This window comes from Mirounga leonina, unplaced genomic scaffold (genome assembly GCF_011800145.1).
Source record: "Mirounga leonina isolate KUSES-001 unplaced genomic scaffold, KU_Mleo_1.0 Mir_154, whole genome shotgun sequence".
Lineage (NCBI taxonomy): Eukaryota > Metazoa > Chordata > Mammalia > Carnivora > Phocidae > Mirounga > Mirounga leonina.
The window spans coordinates 18,274,725-18,297,153 of record NW_023270389.1 but is presented as its reverse complement, the minus strand read 5'-3'; the positions used below and the strand labels follow the sequence as shown (position 1 = coordinate 18,297,153).

The 22,429-nt window shown below is 33.2% G+C and overlaps 1 protein-coding gene and 1 pseudogene across 2 annotated transcripts in view; one reads left to right on the top strand and one right to left on the bottom strand.

The window, feature by feature from the left end:
* Nucleotides 1-22,429, top strand: part of BRINP3 (BMP/retinoic acid inducible neural specific 3) — a 353,858-nt gene that overhangs the window by 207,474 nt on the left and 123,955 nt on the right. For both annotated transcript variants that reach the window (XM_035010134.1, XM_035010135.1), the window contains 2 exons: nucleotides 14,345-14,450; nucleotides 20,193-20,429. In XM_035010134.1, the coding sequence (XP_034866025.1) occupies nucleotides 14,345-14,450; nucleotides 20,193-20,429 (343 nt within the window). The remainder of the gene's footprint in view (nucleotides 1-14,344; nucleotides 14,451-20,192; nucleotides 20,430-22,429) is intronic.
* On the bottom strand, nucleotides 17,111-17,928 carry LOC118014100 (annotated as a pseudogene).

The following is a 22,429-nucleotide window of genomic DNA, read 5'->3' as shown; positions in this document are numbered from 1 at the left end:
AGAAAGAAAGAAAGAAAGAAAGAAAGAAAGAAAGAAAGAAAGAAAGAGAAAGAAAAAAAAGAAAAAATATTACAGGCCAATATCCCTGGTGAACATAGATATAAAAATCCTCAACAAAATATTAGCAAATTGAATTTAACAATATATTAAAAAGATCATATACCACAACTGAGTGGGAGTTTTTCCAGAGATGAAAAGATGGTTCAGCATCTGCAAAACAATCAACATGATACCACATTAACAAAACAAAGGATAAAAATCATATGATCTTCTCAATAATGCATAAAAAGCATTTGACAAAATTTAACAAACATTTGTGATACAAAGTTTCAACCAAGTGGGTAAAGAAGAAATGTACCTCAACACAATAAAGTCTATATATGACAAATGCATAGCTAACATCATACATCAAACAGAGGTTAACTAACATATATATATATATATGTTAGATATAAATCTATTTTTACCTAAGTAATGCAGGTATTTTTATTTTTATATATGGAGATATTTATATACTAAGCAAGTGACAAAGCTAGAGATAGAAACCAATTTCATAATTGCAATTTGGTTCCCTTTCTGGTAACCTAATTGTTTCATTCTCAATGCTTGACAATCTAGTGTCACAATATAATTAAGTTAAAAAAAAAAAAACAATATAATTAAGTGTAATATGGGTATTTGTAATTTGAAATATATCGCTTTTCAAAATTTCAGTGTCATTTTTCAATAGCCTAAACTATAATGTCAGAAAACTTAAAGGCAAGTAGAGAAGATGCCTAAGTAATCTAAAGAGATTTTATAATTTTCATTCCTAAAGTTCATGTTCTTTTTTTTTTTATATGAATAAATCCTCCAGGTTTTCTCTTAGAAACTATTCAGAAACAAATCTACCCAGCTTGCTTATTTGACTTCCTCACTGATAAGTCTTAGTAATAGACTTTCAGGTAGACAAAAAGGACTGGTAGTAGGAGTCACAGTAGTTACATCAATAGATAAAATTAAACTTACAGTGAGATAGGGTGAGGGAGCAAACAACCTAAACAGCTGAAATGACACCTCAATAAAATATATGTGAAATAACAGCTCAGTCATTCTCAGCAGGTCCCATGTAATGCATGGGCAAATATCTTTACACTCAATTATATTATAAGATTATTTGTACATAAACTGAACCAAGAAGAGGTGAAATTGTAAATATTTTAAAGGGCAGAGTAGCTTATTTTTTACTTCTAAAAATCTTCCATAGGAAATAATTAGAACAAAAACTTTTTATGAAAAGTAGAGCAAGTCAAAGTTGGATTGTTCAGAATGAATCCTTTTAAAAGTTCTTCCCTGCCAATGTTAAATGAATGAGATATGAAAGAAGAGGGACTTTCTTTTATAATCTTTTATAAGGAAAAAGGAAAACATATAATTGGAGATTATATACCCACTGAGGAATCTTTTTTTTTTTCCTTTAAGATTTTTCTTTACTAGCTTGATGGGTTTCAGTGTTTACTGTGGCTAAGAATCATCTGGTTGTATGGCTAAAGAGAACCTCCAGAGATTCAACGTTAATAGACTTGGTGTTGTATAACCTTAGGTGCATGTGATCTTTGGACTGCACCCTGGGAAATGCTTGCGGCCGATAAAGCTCCACGAAGTCCCAGAGGTACCATGGAGATAGAAAAGTCCCTTTGGAATCCTGATCTCTGAATCTAATAAATAGGAAGAAATAATATAATGAGGATTAGGATTTGGGGAAAAGATAAAAAAAGAGAAAAACAAGAATTGCAGTGAGAGTTCACATTGGGTTTTTATTTTTTTATTTCTAAATTTATTCCAGGAAATACACAAAAATATAGTTTAAAAATGATTAAGCTTTTTGTCCTTTCCAGTTTTTGTTGTGTTGCATTAATTTTTTGTGATAAATAATTATATTAATTATAATCCCCAGGTTGTGTTTCAACCTTAAAAAAAAAAAAGTGGGGGAGGGCAACACTGTCGAATGTGATTGCAATATTGCTAAGAGATTTGTTCAATATATTGTATTTTTTCCCCCTGGCTCTTAGAATTTTAATAATATGGATGTAATTCATGTGGATTATAAGATTCTGGTTCCTCATATAATTTTCGTTTGTTTGAAGTCATCTTAGTGCTGACTTTTAGAGATGATCAGTTGCTAAAAAATTTGGGTTTATCCAAACTTTTTCTGTGTGAGCAAAGCCAATTATTTTTTGGAAAAAAAAAAATAAAGAAATGACAGCAGAACTCTTTCTGTAATGGCCAGTTGAAACAAGAAATCCACTTCTGTCTTTCTAATTACTCCTGAGTCTGTTGAGTTTTAGCGTGGTGCGCTTATCAGTTCTCTCGGGCGCTTGTTTAATTGGGTGACAAATGGAAGAATATGACAGTTTCAGTATGAAAGTTTAGCTAGTCTGTGCACAGGCTTTAGTTGTCCTATTATAAAAAAGATAACTGCAGTCAGAGCTTTTGATATGCTTAAGGAATTTGGAAATATTCAATACTGCTGAAACTTCAAAAGGCTCTAATGAAAAGTTTTATATTTTTAATCATAAGCAACAAAAATGTTTTAATAAGTAGTTCAGAATAGTAGTATTAAATATGGAATTTTAGAGGAGTAATACAAAAAATTTTGGTAAGGTAGTTTCTAAAACAGCAGGAGCTGTGGGCAATGGTACAGTGCACTCTACTGACTCCTACACTAAAAGAGAACATAAAAAATAAAAATAATGAAATAGTTTGATTACATTTGAAACACAAGAGAAGCCTGTATCTCACAAGGTGCCTGGCTTTACTATCCCAGGATGGCAGAGCATGTTGCGGTTGGCATTTTGACAGTGACAGATTGTCTCTGGCTCTGCTTTGGGTGCACTCACTAGCCATGATGCATTGGCAGTATCCTTGATTCTGCTGCCATCATTCTCCAATGTGGTGTTAGGTTCTTTTATTCCAATACTTGACATTTGCATCTGCACATTTTTTAATTACTTTGTCAAAGGGAAGCAAAATAGATAATTCAACTGATAAATTTTTATATCATCTGGAGGATCAGCTCATAGTTAACTGCTTGGCTGAGACTCCCGATGAGTACCAAATGGGTAGATTTAGAAATATACTGATAAAATATATTATAAAATGGAAATTAATGAAGTGAAAGGCTCTGTGTAATGTAATTCTTTGCTCACTCATCCTGGCAACAGATCTTGTTTGCGAACTTAGTGGCATTTGCTCAATTGTAGGTTACAGTGGATAACATCTTTGGTATGTTCAGTCTAACTGCTTCTTTTCTTATTCCTTCAAAGAGAGAACTCATAGAGGTATATCTTAGAGTGGTTGGATCTAGAGATACAGAAGGGATTTGGAAAAGGAATAAGAAAAACTATAAGGAATAGCCCATGCATGTTCTTCTGCAATTAGAGAGGACTATCTCCCAGGGAAAGGCAATATGGGCTGAGGACCCTATCCTAATTCCAGTTCTTTGTCATATTAAATTTAGTTTTTCATGCAACTCCTAGTTTTGTATTTTTGCTTAAAAAAGGATAGCTGACAACACTGTTGTTGAAAATGATTATAAAACACTATTAGTTTTATATGATGATGTATTTACAATAGCTCCCCCCCCCAAAAAAAATTGGATTCTGAACTTGGGTTTAGAAACAGTTTTTTTTTTTTTTTTTAACCATTGTGTTTCAAAGTTGGTGGTCATTTGAAGTAGATTCAATAACTAAAAGGCAAGGAGAGTGCTATGAAACAAAGACTATAAAATCATTTTTAAATATTTCACTTCTGTTTGCTTTCATTTCTAAAAGAGAATGTAACAGATGCCACCTTGGATTATATTTATTTTTTTATGTGAAGTAACAGAAAGGAACCTCCGACTCCGAGTTCCCTTAGATGTAATTTCTCTGGTCTGGGGGGTGTGGTGTTCGGGTCCAGGTTGGTAGCAACACCTGCATCGCCTGTCGAACGGCTCTCACCGGAATGCAGGCAGCATGTCACGGCCCTGAACCAGGTCGCAATCTGTTTGTTGTTTGTAACTGCCCTGTGGCAGTGAAACTTCACTTCACTTTATTATTATTATTAATATTGAATACTTCAGAAAACTCTAAGGCAACTCGGGTAATAACAATATCCCTTCAGACTTCATATAATGAAGTACAAGGTTACCATTTATGTAACCTAATCAGTTATAGCTACCACAAATGTAGCTTTTAGGAAAGTGTCAATTTTCTAAATATATATATGTGTGTATATATACATATATATACACACATATATATATGTCAGGAACCTAAGGAAAACCTTTTTTTGCTATATAGTTTCTTCCAATTGCTGTGATTTTTAGCTCTGCGTTATTTAAGAAATAAGTCAAAACAGCATCTGTAGGAGTGAGCTTATAGATTTGGCCTCTCCAAGACCAATCAGGTGCCACATATTGAAATTCCATGGTAACCATGGTTTGAGCACAAAGGAGTCCTGATATTATTTGGCAATCTTGTTGTGACTAAATTGTATCCAGTTTACCTTATTCCACATCAAACTGAATAGACACTTTAAGAACCTGAGAAAATTTCTTTTTTCTAGCCTTGTGTGTAATTTTGTATTTTAAGGACATACAGTCTCTCTCAACAGGTTTACATGTGGGTGCTTGTGTATGATTTTGATGCAGAGTAATTTATAGGGTATGAAAAAATCGGTCAGTCATGATAGGCCTGCCTGGACTTATGGTGGCAAGTGTAAGTGAAAACTGCACTGAAGCAATTGCTCTCCAAGAAGACAGACTCTGTTTTGTTCCTAAATAAAATGTGTGCCGTCTTTTGTATTACTCTCTTCACACCTTAATAGTTTATTTCACATGCTATGTTTTGATCTACGTTGTGCCTCATCCCTTACATTTTATAATTCATTGTTCTATTGCTTATTTTGTACATGCTTTACGAATATACCTAACTTAATATTGTTTATAATCATACATTTTATCCTCATGTTTCAAATATCACTGCTTCCCCTAGGGAATAAACTCTAGATGGCTTTTAAAAATGCAATCCATGAGAGACTATGGACCCTCAGAAACAAACTGAGGGTTGCTGGAGTGGTGGCGGGTGGGAGGGATGGGGTGGCTGGGTGATAGACATGGGGGAGGGTATGTGCTATGGCGAGCGCTGTGAATTGTGTAAGACTGATGAATCACACACCCGTACCTCTGAAACAAATAATACATTATATGTTAAAAAAAAAAAAAAGAAGAAGAAGAAGAAGATAGTAAGAAGGGAAAAATGAAGGGGGGTGGAAATTGGAGGGGGAGACAAACCATGAGAGACTATGGACTCTGAGAAACAAACTGAGGGTTCTGGAGGGGAGGGGGGTGGGGGGATGGGTTAGCCTGGTGATGAGTATTAAAGAGGGCACGTTCTGCATGGAGCACTGGGTGTTATACGCAAACAATGAATCATGGAACACTACATCAAAAACTAATGATGTAATGTATGGTGATTAATATAACATACTAAAATTAAAAAAAGGAAAAATGCAATACTATAAATGGATGATTCTAATACTTAAAAGTGTGTTATTTATTGAAGTTATGGGGAATAGAATTAGGAGAAATAATTTTCAGCATAAAGTCATTTGCATAGATAAATAATTCAACGATGGTGTTTGCTCCTTTACATTGAATTTGTATTTGATCCGTGTTTGTGCTTTTCATGTAAAGATATGAGTCATCTGGGCATTGATTATACATCATGTACTATTTTAAACTTCTATTAAATGGTTAGAGTAGGTTCAAGAAATATTGACAATGTCAAATATATTTTAAATCATGATATTAATTGTGTGTAATGGGCTAAGTGTAATGTGTATTATTGTGTGAAGATGCAATTAAATTTAGTATTGATATACTCATGTATTTTTCACTTGACAGAGCATTTTGTATATGAATTTATACTTTTCCCACAAAACTTACTATAAGTAATAAAGCAATTTTAAAAATAAAGGAAGTCCTTGCTACCAGAGTATCTTTATTCCAATATGAACATTTCATATGCTTTTTGTAATTAACAATACATTTGAAAATTCATTTCCCAATTAAATATTAAACCCCAGAAATATTGCGGCATGATAAACAACTCAGACTACACTGAATTGTAGTTTGATGTTAAGTGCTCAGTAAAATGGTAAAATACGAATTAATGACTGACAGAAGAAAAAAATAAATAGCAAAAGAATCTTTAAACTCAGTATTCACATTTGGGGGTGCCTGGGTGGCTCAGTCCTTAAGCATCTGCCTTCAGCTCAGGTCATGGTCCCAGGGTCCTGGGATCGAGCCCCACGTCGGGCTGCCTGCTCTGTGGGAAGCCTGCTTCTCCCATTCCTGCTCCCCCTGCTTATATTACCTCTCTTGCTATGTCTCTGTCAAATAAATAAATAAAAACTTTTAAAAATAAATATATAAATAAATAAACTCAGTATTCACATTTGAAAAAACAGAAATGATACATGTATGTAATTGCTAATTATTATGTATAATTTATAATCAAGTATCACATATAATGTCATATAATTATCATAAATGACAAATATGACAGAATTATTATAGAATTATGACTTATATAATATCTAAAACATATAGTTACATATATAAAATTATATATGTTTAGTATCCTATTATTATATAATTATCATATATTATTGACTACAACATATATTATACCATATATAAATTTATGTATTTCTATATATATACATTTAGTATCAGCTTTTTCTAAAGGTTTTTATTAGTTTGATAGCTTTAACCATATACGACTATAAAAGATCCTATATTAGGACATAATAAAAATTAACCAACACTTGTATTTTATTATGTAAATGTCTAATGTAGAGTAATTTAAAAATATGTGGGAAGTTATATTTCAAGTCATTAATAAATTAATATTTAGAATAAAAGGTAATTCGTTTGGCCTTTCATCCAACTTATATTAACCAGCACATTCATGGCAATATTTATTGTTCATGAGAATGACCCAAGATATTACACCATTTTAACTGATCTATACATCAATCTAGACCAGTTAAATTGTTATTTATTGTAACTATATTGCTAGAGAGAGAGGGAAAGGGAGAGGGAGAAAGAATTAGATTGATAAAGGCAAGCAGAGCTTTAAAAAGCTTACATATAGAGCTTGCAAAGCCAATATGATGTTCAGAATGGGTATTTGATTGATGAGTCAAGAGGTTTCAGACCCAGTTCCAGCTCTAATTTTACTTACATGATACCGAGCTAACTCCAATACCTCCCTGGGCTCCAGACACCTCATTTGTGTAATGAAATGCTGAGGCTGGATGATTTCTAAGACTCCCGATAGCTCTAAAACTTTATATATGCTGGCCCTGCTGCATTTTCTTCAAGAGGTTCTCAGAAAAGTTTAATAAATCAACTTAAGTATTCTTTTGTTATTTCTAACAAAAAATAAGATATTTACCCACCAACTTAGTTTGAAATTATTGAATTCTTACAATGTGTCAAGTACTGTGTGCAATTATGAAAGAGAGTTTATAATTAAATAAGTAAATAATGTAAACAGAGGAGTGTAATTTTATAAATACCATAATAAAACATAAAGAAAACTTTATGGTAAGATAAGGGATCATGATATTAAGATAACTTGAGAGGGATAATCTCCTAATTCTTAGTATATTTATTCCCTCAAACAATTTTCTACCCTTGGGAAATAGTGCTTTTATTGCTACTCATACATGAGTTTATGAGGAAAAGACTAATTGCTTTTTATAAATAAGTGTGAAATAAGGGTGTTTTTTGAATTATGGGTACTCAACAAAATAAAAATGAAAATAAGGATGCTAAAGTTAGTTCCTAGTGGAAGATTGAGTTATCATGTGTTTACCTTTTAGATTATAGAATAGTCATAACTGTGGCCTTGAAAGAAAACAATATAAATATAACCTTTTAATATCGTTAAAAATGGATTGCATTGGATTTTTAAATAACTCTAGGCACAACTTTGTAAATGAGCTACACTGTACTTATCAATATTCTATTGTTTCATATGCATAATCAATGGTATACAAAATGATTCATAAACTACTTCAATATACTCTAATATAACTTTGTAGTAAATGAATTTTTTTAGAAAAAATTAGAAGAAAAGAGCTATAAAAGAGCTGTAAAGTACATGAAAATTTGGCCTAAGAATAAAAGATGGTCTTGAACAGCAGTTGCTCCTCGTTTCATGTCTGATAAACAGAAGTGGGTAAATATGTGATAACAGCAGAGAAAAGCAGTTTTTATTTCATTACTTGAATTTCCAACATAAACATTTATTAATTTGTCATGAAAAATGATGCATTAGGACAAACAAAGATATTGCCATTCTGTATTTTTTTCTTATTGCATGATCAATAAATAGTTCATAGATGACAAGTCATTGTAATGGAGAATAAACACATTCTTGTCTTTTTTGTAGTTTAAGAGGTAAAAAAAAAAAAAGTCTTCCTATTTATTTCAGTTAAAGTTTCCAGGAACATTACAGGCTTTTTAAAAAAAATGTGCATTTATAGATTTGCAATAAGAGATATACTATTCATATGATCATGCATTGTATTGAGTTGTTGATAAACAATAATCAGTTTAGTCAAAATGGTAAACTAATACTCTGTTTCATTTTGAAAAAAGCCTAGAGTAATATCAGGTTCACAGAGCTATATATAATGGATGTGTGTGTGTATAATTTTACAAAGTATATATACATTTTCTTTTACTTCTTTCACTCAACATGGATAAAAATTTTCTCATATAATCATACTTGTTTTGAGAGACACTTTGATTGTCTTCTGTACTACAGATGAGAAAACTTTTCCTATTTCCACTCTAGTTGCTGTTGTTCTTGCCATTTTTATGTAATTGAACTGCCTATTTTTTCTAATATCAATATTTCTAGCTTAGTCTTGTTGTGGATTATTCTTACTATATTGTGCTCTAATTGCATATTGATGTGATCTTGTACAAAACTTCTATGTAGTTTTGGGGGCCTGGGTGGCTCAGTCAGTTGAGTGTCTGCCTGGTTCCCTGCTCAGTGGGGAGCTTACTTCTCATTCTTCCTTTCCCTCTGCCTGCTCATGCGTGCTCTCTTTCTCGCTCGCTCTTTCTCTTAAAAATAAATACATACATACATACATACATAAATGAAATCTTAAAAAAATAAAAACTTCTACTTAGTTTCATTCACAGGTGAGTTTGACTTAGGATGGCTTAAAATTCAGACCCCTTTTCTCTATCTACGAAGAAAAGTGTTAACATTCAACACTGGTAACAGAAAAAGTATTATGATCTTATAACCTTGATTGAGAGGTGGGATATGGATAATTCCAATAAGTTTACAGGAGTTGAGATATTATTGTACCTTTGCTTTTTAATAGTAAACATTTACACATACCTTACATTTGCCTTGAAACAATTACTGTGAGCCAGGCCTGTGGTAAGCACTTTTCATACATTATCTCATTTTTGTTTCCCAAACACACTAGGCTATAAGAAAATTTTAGCCATTCCACCCAATAGAACCTTGAAGTTTAAATAGGTTCCCCTTTAGTAAGTGGTGGAGCTGGGATAGTGACCCGAACACATCTTTTTTTTTTTAATTAATTAATTTATTTATTCATGAAAGTCAGAGAGAGAGAGAGAGGCAGAGGCAGAGGGAGAGAAGCAGGCTCCCCGCCTAGCAGGGAGCCCGATGTGGGACTCGATCCCAGGACCCTGGGATCATGACCTGAGCCGAAGGCAGACGCTTAACCGTCTGAGCCACCCAGGCGCCCCCTGACCCGAACACATTTATTTCAGTCTATTTTCTTCAAATTATGTAACATTACTATGATTTTGACTGCAAATATTTTAAATATATAATGTCTGAGTGTGAAGATGATGGACTCTTTAATAGTACTATTTTCATTTAGAAATGTGTTATGTTTTTTTGTTTGTTGGCTCTTCTTTTGTCCCACTTTCTTCACTGTTTTAATATTTTAAAAAGTGTTTTTGCTTCAGATAGTTTTTCTTCAACTAGTTCTCGCTGAATTATTTTCATAACTCCAGTGCATTGCTGTGGCATTATATCGTCTTTAGAATATGTAAGACTGTAGGGAAATTTGATAGAAAATCATAAAGATTGTTTATTTCCAAGTGAATTATTTGTACCATTTTCTTGTACTCTAAATTAACTTGAACTTATACCATTTGTTAATAAAATTATTTCAAGGCATCTCTTTGAATTAGGAAGGCTGTGCATTTTTCTTTTACACTCTGTAAAATTCTCCAACTGTGAAAATAGTAGGCAATACTTTAATGAAACAATATAGAAACAAGATAGGAAAAGTTGAAAGGATCTTTTATTCTCTCTGATATATATTTTTTAAGATTTTATTTATTTATTTGAGAGAGAGACAGAGAGAGCATGAGCAGGGAAGAGAGAGAGAAGCAGGCTCCCCCCTGAGCAGGGAGCCCAACTCAGGGCTCAATCCCAGGACCCTGGAATCATGACCTGAGCTGAAGTCAGACACTTAACGACTGAGCCACCCAAGTGCCTCTCCTCTCTGATAAGTCAGTTATAGAAGGAAAGAACACATCCGTTATATTTTGAAGACAAATTTGTCCTTAATAGATCTTGAAGGTTTGATTTTACTTTCTACAGCTGGTTGAGTCCTATCTTCCATGTTTGTGGACTCCACACAGGTCCCTCAGCTTCCCAGCCCCTCAGGAAGTGAATTTTCCTCCTGGTGCTCAGACCAACCACAAACTACAGTAACACCTCAGAAAGAGCATTATTTTGGGATCCTAAAGACTACATTCCCTTGCTTTCAACATCCTCCTTCCAATAGATGAATAAAATAAATAAATAACAAGTGTTTTCTCATTTGATACATCAATTCCCAAAACACTGAATGCTGTCAGTACTGGATTGTTGTCAGCCTTATTCATTTTTATGTTTATTTATTGAGTCACTCTTTATTTCTTACATTATATATGAAAACCTCTATGTCAGATGTTCGTCTACCAGCTGACGAACAAAAGTTCAAGCTGTCTGTGGCACAACTACGTTTTTGGTAGAGTTAACATGTCTATTGAAATGTTTGTACAATAAATTGACTTTTATTATTTTCTTTTCATTTTTATTTTTCATTAGCATTGAAAAAACAAAATAAGTGTGGACGTATTTATTAGTAGGGGCCTTAAATATAAAGCAATTGAAAATAAGGGGTTTGCATTATTGACTGTACTAGAGTTTGTGAATTTTTATATTAAATCAGACAATTATCAGTGAATTCAGTTGTGAATGATAAAGAACAAAATAAAATTATATATAGGACATGATAGGTTTTTTTTATTGTATATTGTGAAAGGTGCCAGATTAAAACAATCTATATAGAGAGAGATATATTCAAGCCTCTAAATTAATAAGCTCATCATTTAAATTTCCTGCATTGATTCTCAATAACACAGTAACTTAATATAACTGAAGGTCTGTTCAGAGATGGACTTACTACTATTTATCCTCTTTCAAAGGTTAGAAGATTGCCTTCCAATTTCCAAGATCTCACATGTCAATAAGTGTGTGCCTGAAGCCAATTTTATTTTAAAATTTCCCTTAAAATTACAAATACTGGAGTTTGTTTATATGATTGTGGTGTGTGTCTGTTTGTGTGTATTAGGGGACAATAGTTAGACTACTTGATAGGACAACATGAAGATTTAAATGACCTTAAACCTTAAGTATTTCCTTTGATGCCTTGAATCCTCTTTTTACCCTTTTGTTAATAATCATTTATATTTAAATATTATTTATACACACACACATACATATAAGTTATATATATCAACATTAGAAATGATTTCCCCTGAACAAAATAAGGGATGGTCAGTATCACCATGAGAGAACAGTGGTAGGGAGTATATAAAGTTGGTGTAATGTTAGGGAAAAAGTGTTGCCTTGCCCATGATAAACTGCATTCTCAACTGTTGCTATGCACCCATAGTCAATATTCATTATCCTAAAGAACTTGTTATTTACAAACTATGATAGAGTTGTCATGATACAAATTACACATTCACTCAATGCATCTCAGCTGACATATCCATCCTTTTGTCTTTGATTATTACCTATAAGTTTTTGACTCCCAAGTTAGTAATCCCATCTTTGACATAAATTCTAAGAAATAGTTCTGCAGGGTCACTCCTTCTACTGGATGTTTCCAATGGAGAATGTTATTCCATTGAGAGTCAGAATGCTCAAAGCCAAGCTCCCTTACATGTTCTCCACAGTGGAGCTTTAGTTGCAACATATCTTAATGTTATCACTTATGCTAGAAACCTCAGTTCCTTTCCCTCTCTCCATTGTGTATATTTTCAGTGTTTCATGATCTTACCATCTTCTTCAGATAAATCTTACTGCCACTGCTTCCTTCTGGCCTTTATCATCTAGATAACGGCCTCAATGTCTTCTTTGTTATGATTTCCCTTTAAACTGTCTCCTTCTCTTTCTCTTAATTAATGCCTATGGGCTTATACAAGAACCTAATATGTGATGTGGATACTATAGTGAACAAAATAGGCAGTATTTCCTGAACTTTGTGGAGCTTGCATTCCAATGAGAAGTGTCAGCAGTAATCATGATAAATGAGTAAATTATACAGCATGTTAGAAGCTGATAACTACTGTGGAAAAAGTAGAACAAGGAAAGGAGGAAAAGAAATAATGATTGAAAGAGGGAAGTGTGGGGAGGTGTATTCATTTAAATAGGTTAGTCCAAAGAGTCCTAAGAGAATGACATTTGAACAAAAACTTGAAGGAAGTGAAACAGTGAGCTTAAAAATATTTTGAGGAAGAGCATTCCAAACACAGGAACAGCACGTCAGAAATCCTGAGGCAGGAGGATAACTAACATGTTCAAGGAACAGCAAAGAACTAGTGTAGTTGGGGCAAAGTAAACTAGGAAAAGAGGAGAGGGGATGAGTTCAGAGAAGTAACAGGGATAACTGGATAATGTGACATTTTTTTAGTTCTAGGGTGGGCTCTGGCTTTTACCCTCAGTAAGATGGAAGACCATCATGGAGTTGTGAATGGTGAAATGAAATTATCTGAATTATTTTTTGCAAAACATTCTAGTTGTTGAGTGGAGAGTATCTTTTTAAAATACAAAGATCACTACAATATTCTCCTGCTTTAAAATATGTTTTTTTTAACTCATACTGAGGATAAACTTCCAGTCTCCCATAATTGACTAAACTCCTCATCTTCTGATATTATACTTCCCAAGACACCCATTAGAAATATCAGTCCTCAATATGTGATTCCATACTTAGGTGCTAAAACTGAGCACTACAAACTACAACTTTATAAAAATGGAAAAAAATACAAGTGGAAGTAATTAAGGAATACTTGGTGCAGATGTTTGAAAATGTGCTTCATCTTGAGGATAGATAAAATCAATTAGTCAAAGAGGAGAAAAGAGGGATGAGGATGGAGGATGTTGTATGGAGGATGTTGTATAAGCAAAGGCATAGGATTAAGAATGTCCAGCTGGGGGCGCTTGGGTGGCTCAGTTGGTTAAGCGACTGCCTTCTGCTCAGGTCATGATCCTGGAGTCCCGGGATCGAGTCCCGCATCGGGCTCCCTGCTCGGCAGGGAGTCTGCTTCTGCCTCTGACCCTCCCCCCTCTCGTGTGCTCTCTCTCTCTCATTCTCTTGTCTCAAATAAATAAATAAAATCTTAAAAAAAAAAAAGAATGTCCAGCTGGACAGCAATTTATGCCTGTTGGGGAGAAATGGAACAGATAGAAGCCAAGGAGAAGAGTTTGGACTTTGATGGCACATGTAAGACAAGAAAATTATAAATTTTTAAGTAGAATAAAATAATAAAATCCATTTTTAGACAGAATCCTGACAGATAGGTCTGATTTATTGAGGAAAAATGAACAAACAAAAAACAATTCTCATATGAGTCAAAACTTGCTCTCTATCTAAAGGAGCATGCCCTTGTCATATCTCGGGTAAAATCAATGACCTTAGGTGAGTGATGCTTTTGACCAAAGAGGGCTTCTGTTATTTTCCCAAAAGATTTATGCCTGGCCAAAGGGAAGAAAATGGAATTGAAGAAAAAGGGAGTTATTTGTCTTCTCTGTGCTTAGGTGTGTATATTGTTGGTATGTATCAGATCCTAGGCCTTTCAGTGATGTTTACCATCAGACGTATAATATCAATGTGTGACAACCACATTGAGCCAAAAGAACATGGTAAACTCTGATTTATATAATAAAGTTGATGTTTTGTTTGTCAGGTAACAGAAACACGGACTGGTCCTCTTGGCTGCAGTAACTATGACAACCTAGATTCTGTCAGTTCTGTTCTGGTTCAGAGTCCTGAGAATAAGATTCAGTTGCAAGGTATGTAGCTAAAATTACATTAATTCTCTATCAGTCTGGATAATAATTATCCAGTTGTGATTTCTTGCTTCTTCTCCTTCATCTTGTTGTTTATGTTGTTGTAAACAAGCTGTATATGCAGTACTAGGCTATTAAAATTCTCATAAAAGGTTAATTTCCTAATTTTTAACTGATACTAACATTCTAGACCATATAAAGGAAATGTCAAAATTCACTTTACTTCTTAAGATAAGTAATCTATAGTAATTGAAAATGTATCATGATAATATCTTTACTTCCATAGAGTAATCATTTTCTCAATATGTAGCAGTTTTTCAATGGTCTGTCTGGGTTTTGACTTTTTCCTGAGATTCTAGTAAAAGTTGTAACCATACTTTTGTACACAGTAGCGTGAACTGCTGACATTTTAAATATAACCTAATATGGTAGCTAGAACTGGGTTTATCCTCTGAGAGAAACATATTTGAGAATATATTAACATAATATTTATATTCCCATTATAAAAATGGATTATGTGATAATGGTAATAATTTATTTTTTTTCTATTCCTATATTTTGTTAGATAGTTCAATAGAGGATTTCTAAATAACTTGCAACAGATATATACTGCCCCCAAATAGGTTATTGGTGTGTGTACTTACTTATTCATATAGGTACAAAAGGTTATGAATACACATTTAAACATGTACTAGTTGAAGAAGTTCAGAAAAGTCTTTGATGACACATTGTCTAAGCTAAGGTGACTGATCAAAGGGATAATTTTGTTATTCTTCTCTAGTCTACCTTTTCTCTTGTCTACCTTTTTTAATTGCGTAAGTTAGAGCTGCATTTACATTATTCGGTTTTACATAAGAATGTTTAAAAGTTCCAGAAATTCTCACATATTACCTCAACTTTTCGATTTTGAAAAATGTAAAAGCTTTGGGTTATTTAAATTTATGATAAATAATGAATGAATCTCATCTATTTTGAATTGTAAACAAATTACAAAGGAAGTACTTAAAAATTTACAGTTTAAATGCCATCCAATTTCTCATTATCAATCTTAGATTTAAAGTTATTGAAATATTGTTTCTAATTTAAACAAATGCATTCTACCAATATTACTTGTAATTCTCTATTGCTTACTCCTTTTTAAATGTAGATTAACTTGCCCTCAGGATATTAAGTTTCATCAAAAAGGAAAAAGAATATTTATATCAAAAAGATGTTTATTTAATTGATTTATTAAATTTATTAACATGATTTTTTTAATTTTTACTGTTTGTGAAGCACTGTGCTTAGTTTTCAGAATATTATAAAAACAAAGCTCAATCTCCTATATATCTTGAAAAAAAACTAACAAAGGAATAAGTGAAGTAACACTTTTCTTTTGAATAATTATTGTGTATATTTTTTTCAATTTATGTAAGTAATGCAGATATCTGCACGTCTATTTCTTGTCTTTTTCTATTTTCTAGGCTTATATTTTCAATTGTCTATTACAACTTTATTTATATACATGTGGTACAAGGACCTTTCCAAAGATAATCTCAGGAAATCAGTATCAGACTCCTCAACTTCCCATGTGTTCTTTCTTAAACTTCATCTCTCTCTATATATAGTCTAAGTATTTAGGTTGAGTCACGTTTTCAACCCCACCTTTAATAGCAGCCCTTCTCCACTTAAAAAAAAAAAAAAAAGCAAAGCATTAGATTCTAGATCAATGCTACCATGATACATAAAGGGTATAAAAGATTTTAGGTCACTGTATGTGGCAATTGGAAACACTGGTGTCTCAAAGTAGAATTTTATCAGAGCAAAGAAAGCATCAATAAGAATTATTAAAAGTAAAAACATTAAGCAACAAATTCAGAACAAAACTCCTTGATTTAACTATATTAGAATTAACATTCAGAAATGAGATGTCAAAGGGATGCACATAGTATGTTAATTCTGACTTAAAAAAATTAAATCAAATGTTTTCTGGCAGTGAGTAAGCTGGATTTACCTGTTTGTTTGACTTTGAGATCTGTTTTGCCAACTAGATTACAAATAAGCAGTTCAAAAATTGAAAAAGCCATATCTACACATCCAAATTATTGATGACAATATATGTAATATATATGAAAAAAAAGTAACTCTTAAGGAAGGATTAGAAAATGTTTTGAGATTAATAACATTCCAATGTTTTCAACCCTTTATAAATTTAACATATCAAACAAGGTACTTCTGAGTGAAAAGGTAAAGGAGTAATGAAAAGTCATTTATTGAGTCTTGGTAATAACTTTTTGGTAAAATTCCCAGAAACTGAGATGTGAATGATTCATATGATTGAGTAACAAATACGTTTCCAGATCAGTTCGTTCGTAATGTTTTATTTCAACAAAATTGACAAACGACTGGTTTATTATCAAATAGATTTAATGTAATTGTTAATGATAGGTCACTATGTATTTATTTTTGCTTATAATAAAAACAGAATGATATTGCTTCATAAAACTATTTTGTTTCCTATTTTGTTTCTCTATTGATGTATTGGAACAAATTTTCTTTTCTATTCCTTTTTTGATATTCTTAATAGTTTATTATGAACTAGTTTCACAGGCCACAAGGAATGAAAAGGACTATGTACAGCCTTACAGGAAACAGGCAAGGAGCTGAGGAGGGCCAAGATGAGTCTAGGGCCTTGGTGGGCGCATTCCTGGGGGAGGGGACACTGAAGGGGAAACCAGACAATCCTGTGAGAAACCAAGAACGAGGGCATAACAAACAAACATGTCTGTGATAAAATGGCCCTGGGGAATCAGGCCCAAGCTTTTGTGGAGCTGCTTCCATAACTCTGTGGCCAAGGGTCAAAGAAGGCCTGCATCCCCCAGGGAGGGGGCCACATCCTGAAGGGGGCATGTGCATTGGAGTTCCTCATCCAGTGGTGATCCCCAATGGGGGATCCATGGGAGACCTCATGCCTGGAATGGGTGAGCCTTGGCCCATAGATGGCGGAGGATCCCCACAACCAGTTGGATATTGGGTCGGGGTCCCTGAAATCCTAGCTATGGCAGCATTTGCAGTGACTGCAACAGTGCTTCTTCTTTGCGGGGTCATCACCTGTTGAGATAGCCCACCACCCCCCTGGGACTGGCCCAGAGAGTCCTACAGGAGGCTGGGGCAGTGGAACACCAGCTGGGATTCCTCAGCCAGCAGCTCTGCCGATCCCTGGGCCCCTGGCAGCTAGCAAGTGACACTGGGGCAATGTCATTATCTTTGGGAGGAGGTTTCTCTACTGTCATTGAGACCAGGTCCTACCCCCGAAGTAGTCCCAGACCCCCGCCTCGGTTCTCTTCTCTTTCTGCTTATTTTGAGTTCTTTGGCTTGAACTCATTACAGTCCCAGAGTTTCAAATTCATATGCTTGTGAAAGACTGGAAGTTGCCAGGGAAGATAGGGCTGTGCTGCAGGATGCCCCTCATCCTGTAATCCAGGTGCTGCAGCATCCTGCTGCTCTGAACAGGATTAGGCTTTGTTGGTATATAAAGAAATATAATATTTTTATTTCAAAATAGAAATATCTTTAATGCAACAGATCACCTACTCTTGGTCTATTTAATAGATGATGAACATTTTAGGTGGCAACTTTATCATGTCCAAGGGAGTCCTTAGATTCTCACAATACTTTAGGTAGTACAAGAGCAAAGCAGCACTGAAGAGCACGGGTCAGCTGGTCATTTTCACTTTGTTGTTTGTCTTGCTAGAACATATATTTCTGTGATGCAAATTACAATTTTCCTGATGTCTCATCAGTTTTATAAATTTCTTATGCATCTATTCCCCAAGTATTGCTTTTTTCCTTCTTACCTCCTATTCTGAGGTTTCATTAAATATATTTTTAGACCTTTCAGTCATGACCTGTATATATTTTATACTGTCTTCTGTATTTTATGTTCTTCTGCTATCTTTTACTATTCTGTGTTCAATATTTTTTTCTGGCATATTCCAGTTTGCTCATTATCTCTTCAGCTCTTTCTAACCTGCTATTAAATCCATCAATTAGTTCTTAACTCCAATTTGTATATTTTTACTTGTGCAATTTCCATTAGATTATCATTTATGATTTCCAGTGCCCTTTGTCAGATGCTTCCTTTCATTGCACATCCTAGGCTCAGAACTCAGCTTCCCTAAGCATTGTCTCAGCGCCAAGCAGACCTGTAATTACAGTCCTATTGGTATTTTTACTCTGTTGTTCTTGTACATTAAAAAAAAAAAAAAATCCCTAGGAGAGCCTCCAGTTACTTTGACCTATCTACCAAGGCAATGGATATTATCTCTCTAAGTATCAATATCAATATTGTTCATGTTACTGATCTGGTTAAAAAATTACAAGGTTTTGAGTGGTCTGTCTCCAGACTTCTCCCCCACCAAAAAAAAAACCTTGTTATTTTTAGTGTGGTTCTACAGAATGTTAGTTTTCTTTTTTTAAGGATATGTAGTTATATAGATATAGATAAAAATAATTGTAAATATCCAGTTTTGTAATAAATAGCAATTAGGTACTGGCCAAATTTTTCCTTCTATGTTTTTTTCTTTACTGATCACTTTGAATACTTAAGGCTTTTTATTAAATTTTCCTATGTAAAAAGAAATGCTGAAATTGGAATTATATTTTCTTGAAATATCATAATAAATGTGAAACCAGTAAAGAAACCTAAATATTAATCATATAGCCCCATCTTCAGTTTTGAATTTTTTCTTAAGAGACATCAACATTACTAAATTTACATATAGAAAAGTGATGAATCCTATCTCTAGGGCTGTCTTAAAACATGGCCAGGACATCAACTGTGAAACAACTGAAATCAGTCCATCTGCTTCCCTGTAGTCAATCTTAGTGATCACTCCTGAACAAGAGAGTCATATAAGTTATGTATTGTTAATGACATGAGGTAAGCATTACCATCAACATCTGTAACGCTTTTACCAATGCCACAACATATTGTATTATGATATCTATGTAAATGTGGGCTGATAGTTTGAAAGTAAAATGAAAATATTGAAAACTATTTGAAATCAAGTGGTGGGAAATAAGTGTGTGTCTCTTTTTAAAGGTTTAGGAAGGTAGGCTCGATCTACATTATGTAAAAATAACCAAATATTCTAAACAAGGGAAACAGCCAAAGAGAAAGACAAATACCATATGATTTCACTCATATGTGGAATTTAAAAAACAAAACAAATGAGCAAAGGGCTAAAAAAGAGAGAGACAAACCAAGAAACAGACTCTTAATTATAGAGAACAAACTGACGGTTACCAGAGGGGTGTGGGTGAAATAGGTGATGGGGATTAAAGAGTGCACTTGTCCTGATGTGTCCTGGGTGGTGTATGGAATTGTTGATTCAATATATTGCACACCTGAAACTTATATAACACTGTATGCTAACTGGAAAACTTAAACATAAATAAATAAATAAATAAAGTGAGCAATTAAGTAAATTTTTAAAAAATCAGATAATCTGAGGGTTTAAACAGCTCTATAAATTCTGGGATTCTTGAACAGTGCATAGAGTCATCATATGTTGAAAAGAATTACAAATATTTGCAATTTTGTAGGCTCACATAATTTTTTTTTTCTGGCTTAGATAATTTTCTATTGATAATTTTCAATCCATGACTTATATATTAAATTATTAGCCTTTACTGAATATTTTAAATGTGTTATGCTTTTTTTTTTAAGTATGTGCTTTTTTGTTTGTTTGTTTGTTCTTTAAGGGCTACAAGTCCTCCTTCCAGACTATCTTCAGGAACGTTTTGTACAAGCAGCATTGAGCTACATTGCTTGCAATTCCGAGGGAGAGTTTATCTGCAAGGACAATGATTGCTGGTGTCAGTGTGGTCCCAAATTCCCAGAATGCAACTGCCCCTCCATGGACATTCAAGCCATGGAAGAGAATCTTCTTCGAATAACTGAAACCTGGAAAGCCTACAACAGTGACTTTGAGGAATCAGGTAAGACAACTTTTAATGTAGCATTTAAACTTTGCCAAAAGAAATACTATATTGAAATGACTACTTTATCCTTTTGGAAGAGACTATGATTACATAACTGGAGAGCCTTTTATTTAATTTTTTATTATTATTCCTTCAAATAGACATCCATTTCACTTCTATTACCACTGATTCAGTATTTTTACTGAAAGCATATATGGTTCTTTTTGTAGTACTATGCATTATCGTCACTAGAACCTCGCCTGCTCTTGAGCTATGTATTAGTCATTTAAGAAAGAAAGCCTTTGCCTTTCTCAATATAAGAACTTATCATCTGATTTCTCTGATATCTCTTTAGACTTTTCTAGTGGTCCCTGAGTTTCATTTGTGAGGGGAAATGCAGAGAGCATTTGTTCTATACCTTCTTTACGTTAACATGAATCTCATGAATGTGCAACTTCATTTAACTACTGATTTTTTAAATCAAATTTAGATCAATTTTGATTTATGTTTGTGGGTTTTGGTTTTTGTATTTCTGAATTTTTATGTGTGCCTATATGCATTTTCAATATTGTTTCTTATTAATTGCATAACCTATAATAGCTTCCATTTCATAAAACATTGAATTTTAATAAAAGATTAAGGATGTCTCAACATAAAATTAAAAATACTGATAAAAGTATATATAATAATACATGAGTAAAGAATAATTAACATCCTTAGAGTGTGGTGAGTATAATTATGTAGTATTTAGTCAAAAGTGTTAAACTGATTTTCAAGTGGTCAAAAAAGGTTTAGCCAAGGGGTCAGAATTATATGCTTGGGTATTATAATTCTTCTGGTGATTAATTTAACCAAACATACTTAAAAAGTACCAACAAAATTCAACCTCCATTCATGATAAAAACCCTTAACAAATTAGACACCGAAGGGACATATCTCAACACAATAAAGACCATATATGACAAGTCCGCAGCTAACATCAGATAAGAAACAACACAATTGATTGTTAAAACAAAACATCATCTTTTTGCAGAGTAGAACCACCAAATTATAAAATAAAAGTATAGGTAAATAGATATAAGAAGGATTAATGAATTTATGATTTCTTAACATTATTTTGATCAAAATAGTGCATAATAAATAATGCTTTTCAATTTTAGTAATATTTCTATTTATGTAAACAGGAAAAACTATCTAGAATCAAAGATCCTTATCCCCTTGAAATTGTTGGAAAACCTAATGAATTTCTTTTCCTATTATTTATATATATATATATATATATATATATATATATATATATACGCACACACATACACACACACATATATATATATAATTTTTTTAAGTTTTTATTGAAATTCCACTTAGTTAACATACAGTGCAATATTAGTTTCAGGTATACAATATAGTCATTCAACACTTCCATACAACACCTGGTATTTATGCCACATCTTCTTTATCCATTCGTCAGTTGATGGACACTGGGCTGTTTCATTATCTTGACTATTGTGGATAATGCTGCTATAAACATTGGGGTGCATGCATTCCTTTGAATTAGTATTTTTGTATTCTTTGGATAAATAGCTAGTAGTGCAATTGCTGGGTCATAAGGTAGTTCTATTTTTAACTTTTTGAGGAAACCCCATACTGTTTTTCAGAGTGGTTGCACCAGTTTTCATTCCCATCAACAGTGCAAAAGGCATCCAAATCAGCAAGGGGGAAGTAAAACTTTCACTATTTGCAGATGATATGATACTCTTTTTAGCAAAACTAAAAAACTCCACCAAAAAACTGCTAGAACTGTTAAACAAATTCAGTAAAGTCACAGGATACAAAATCAATCTACAGAAATTGGTCGCATTTCTATACACCAATAATGAAGCAGCAGAAAGAGAAATTAAGGAATCAATCCCATTTACAATTACACCAAAAACAATAATATATCTAGGAATAAACCAAATGAATTTCTAATCTCAAATTTCTCTTTCTAGTTTTCCCAATAGAATACTCAGATATCA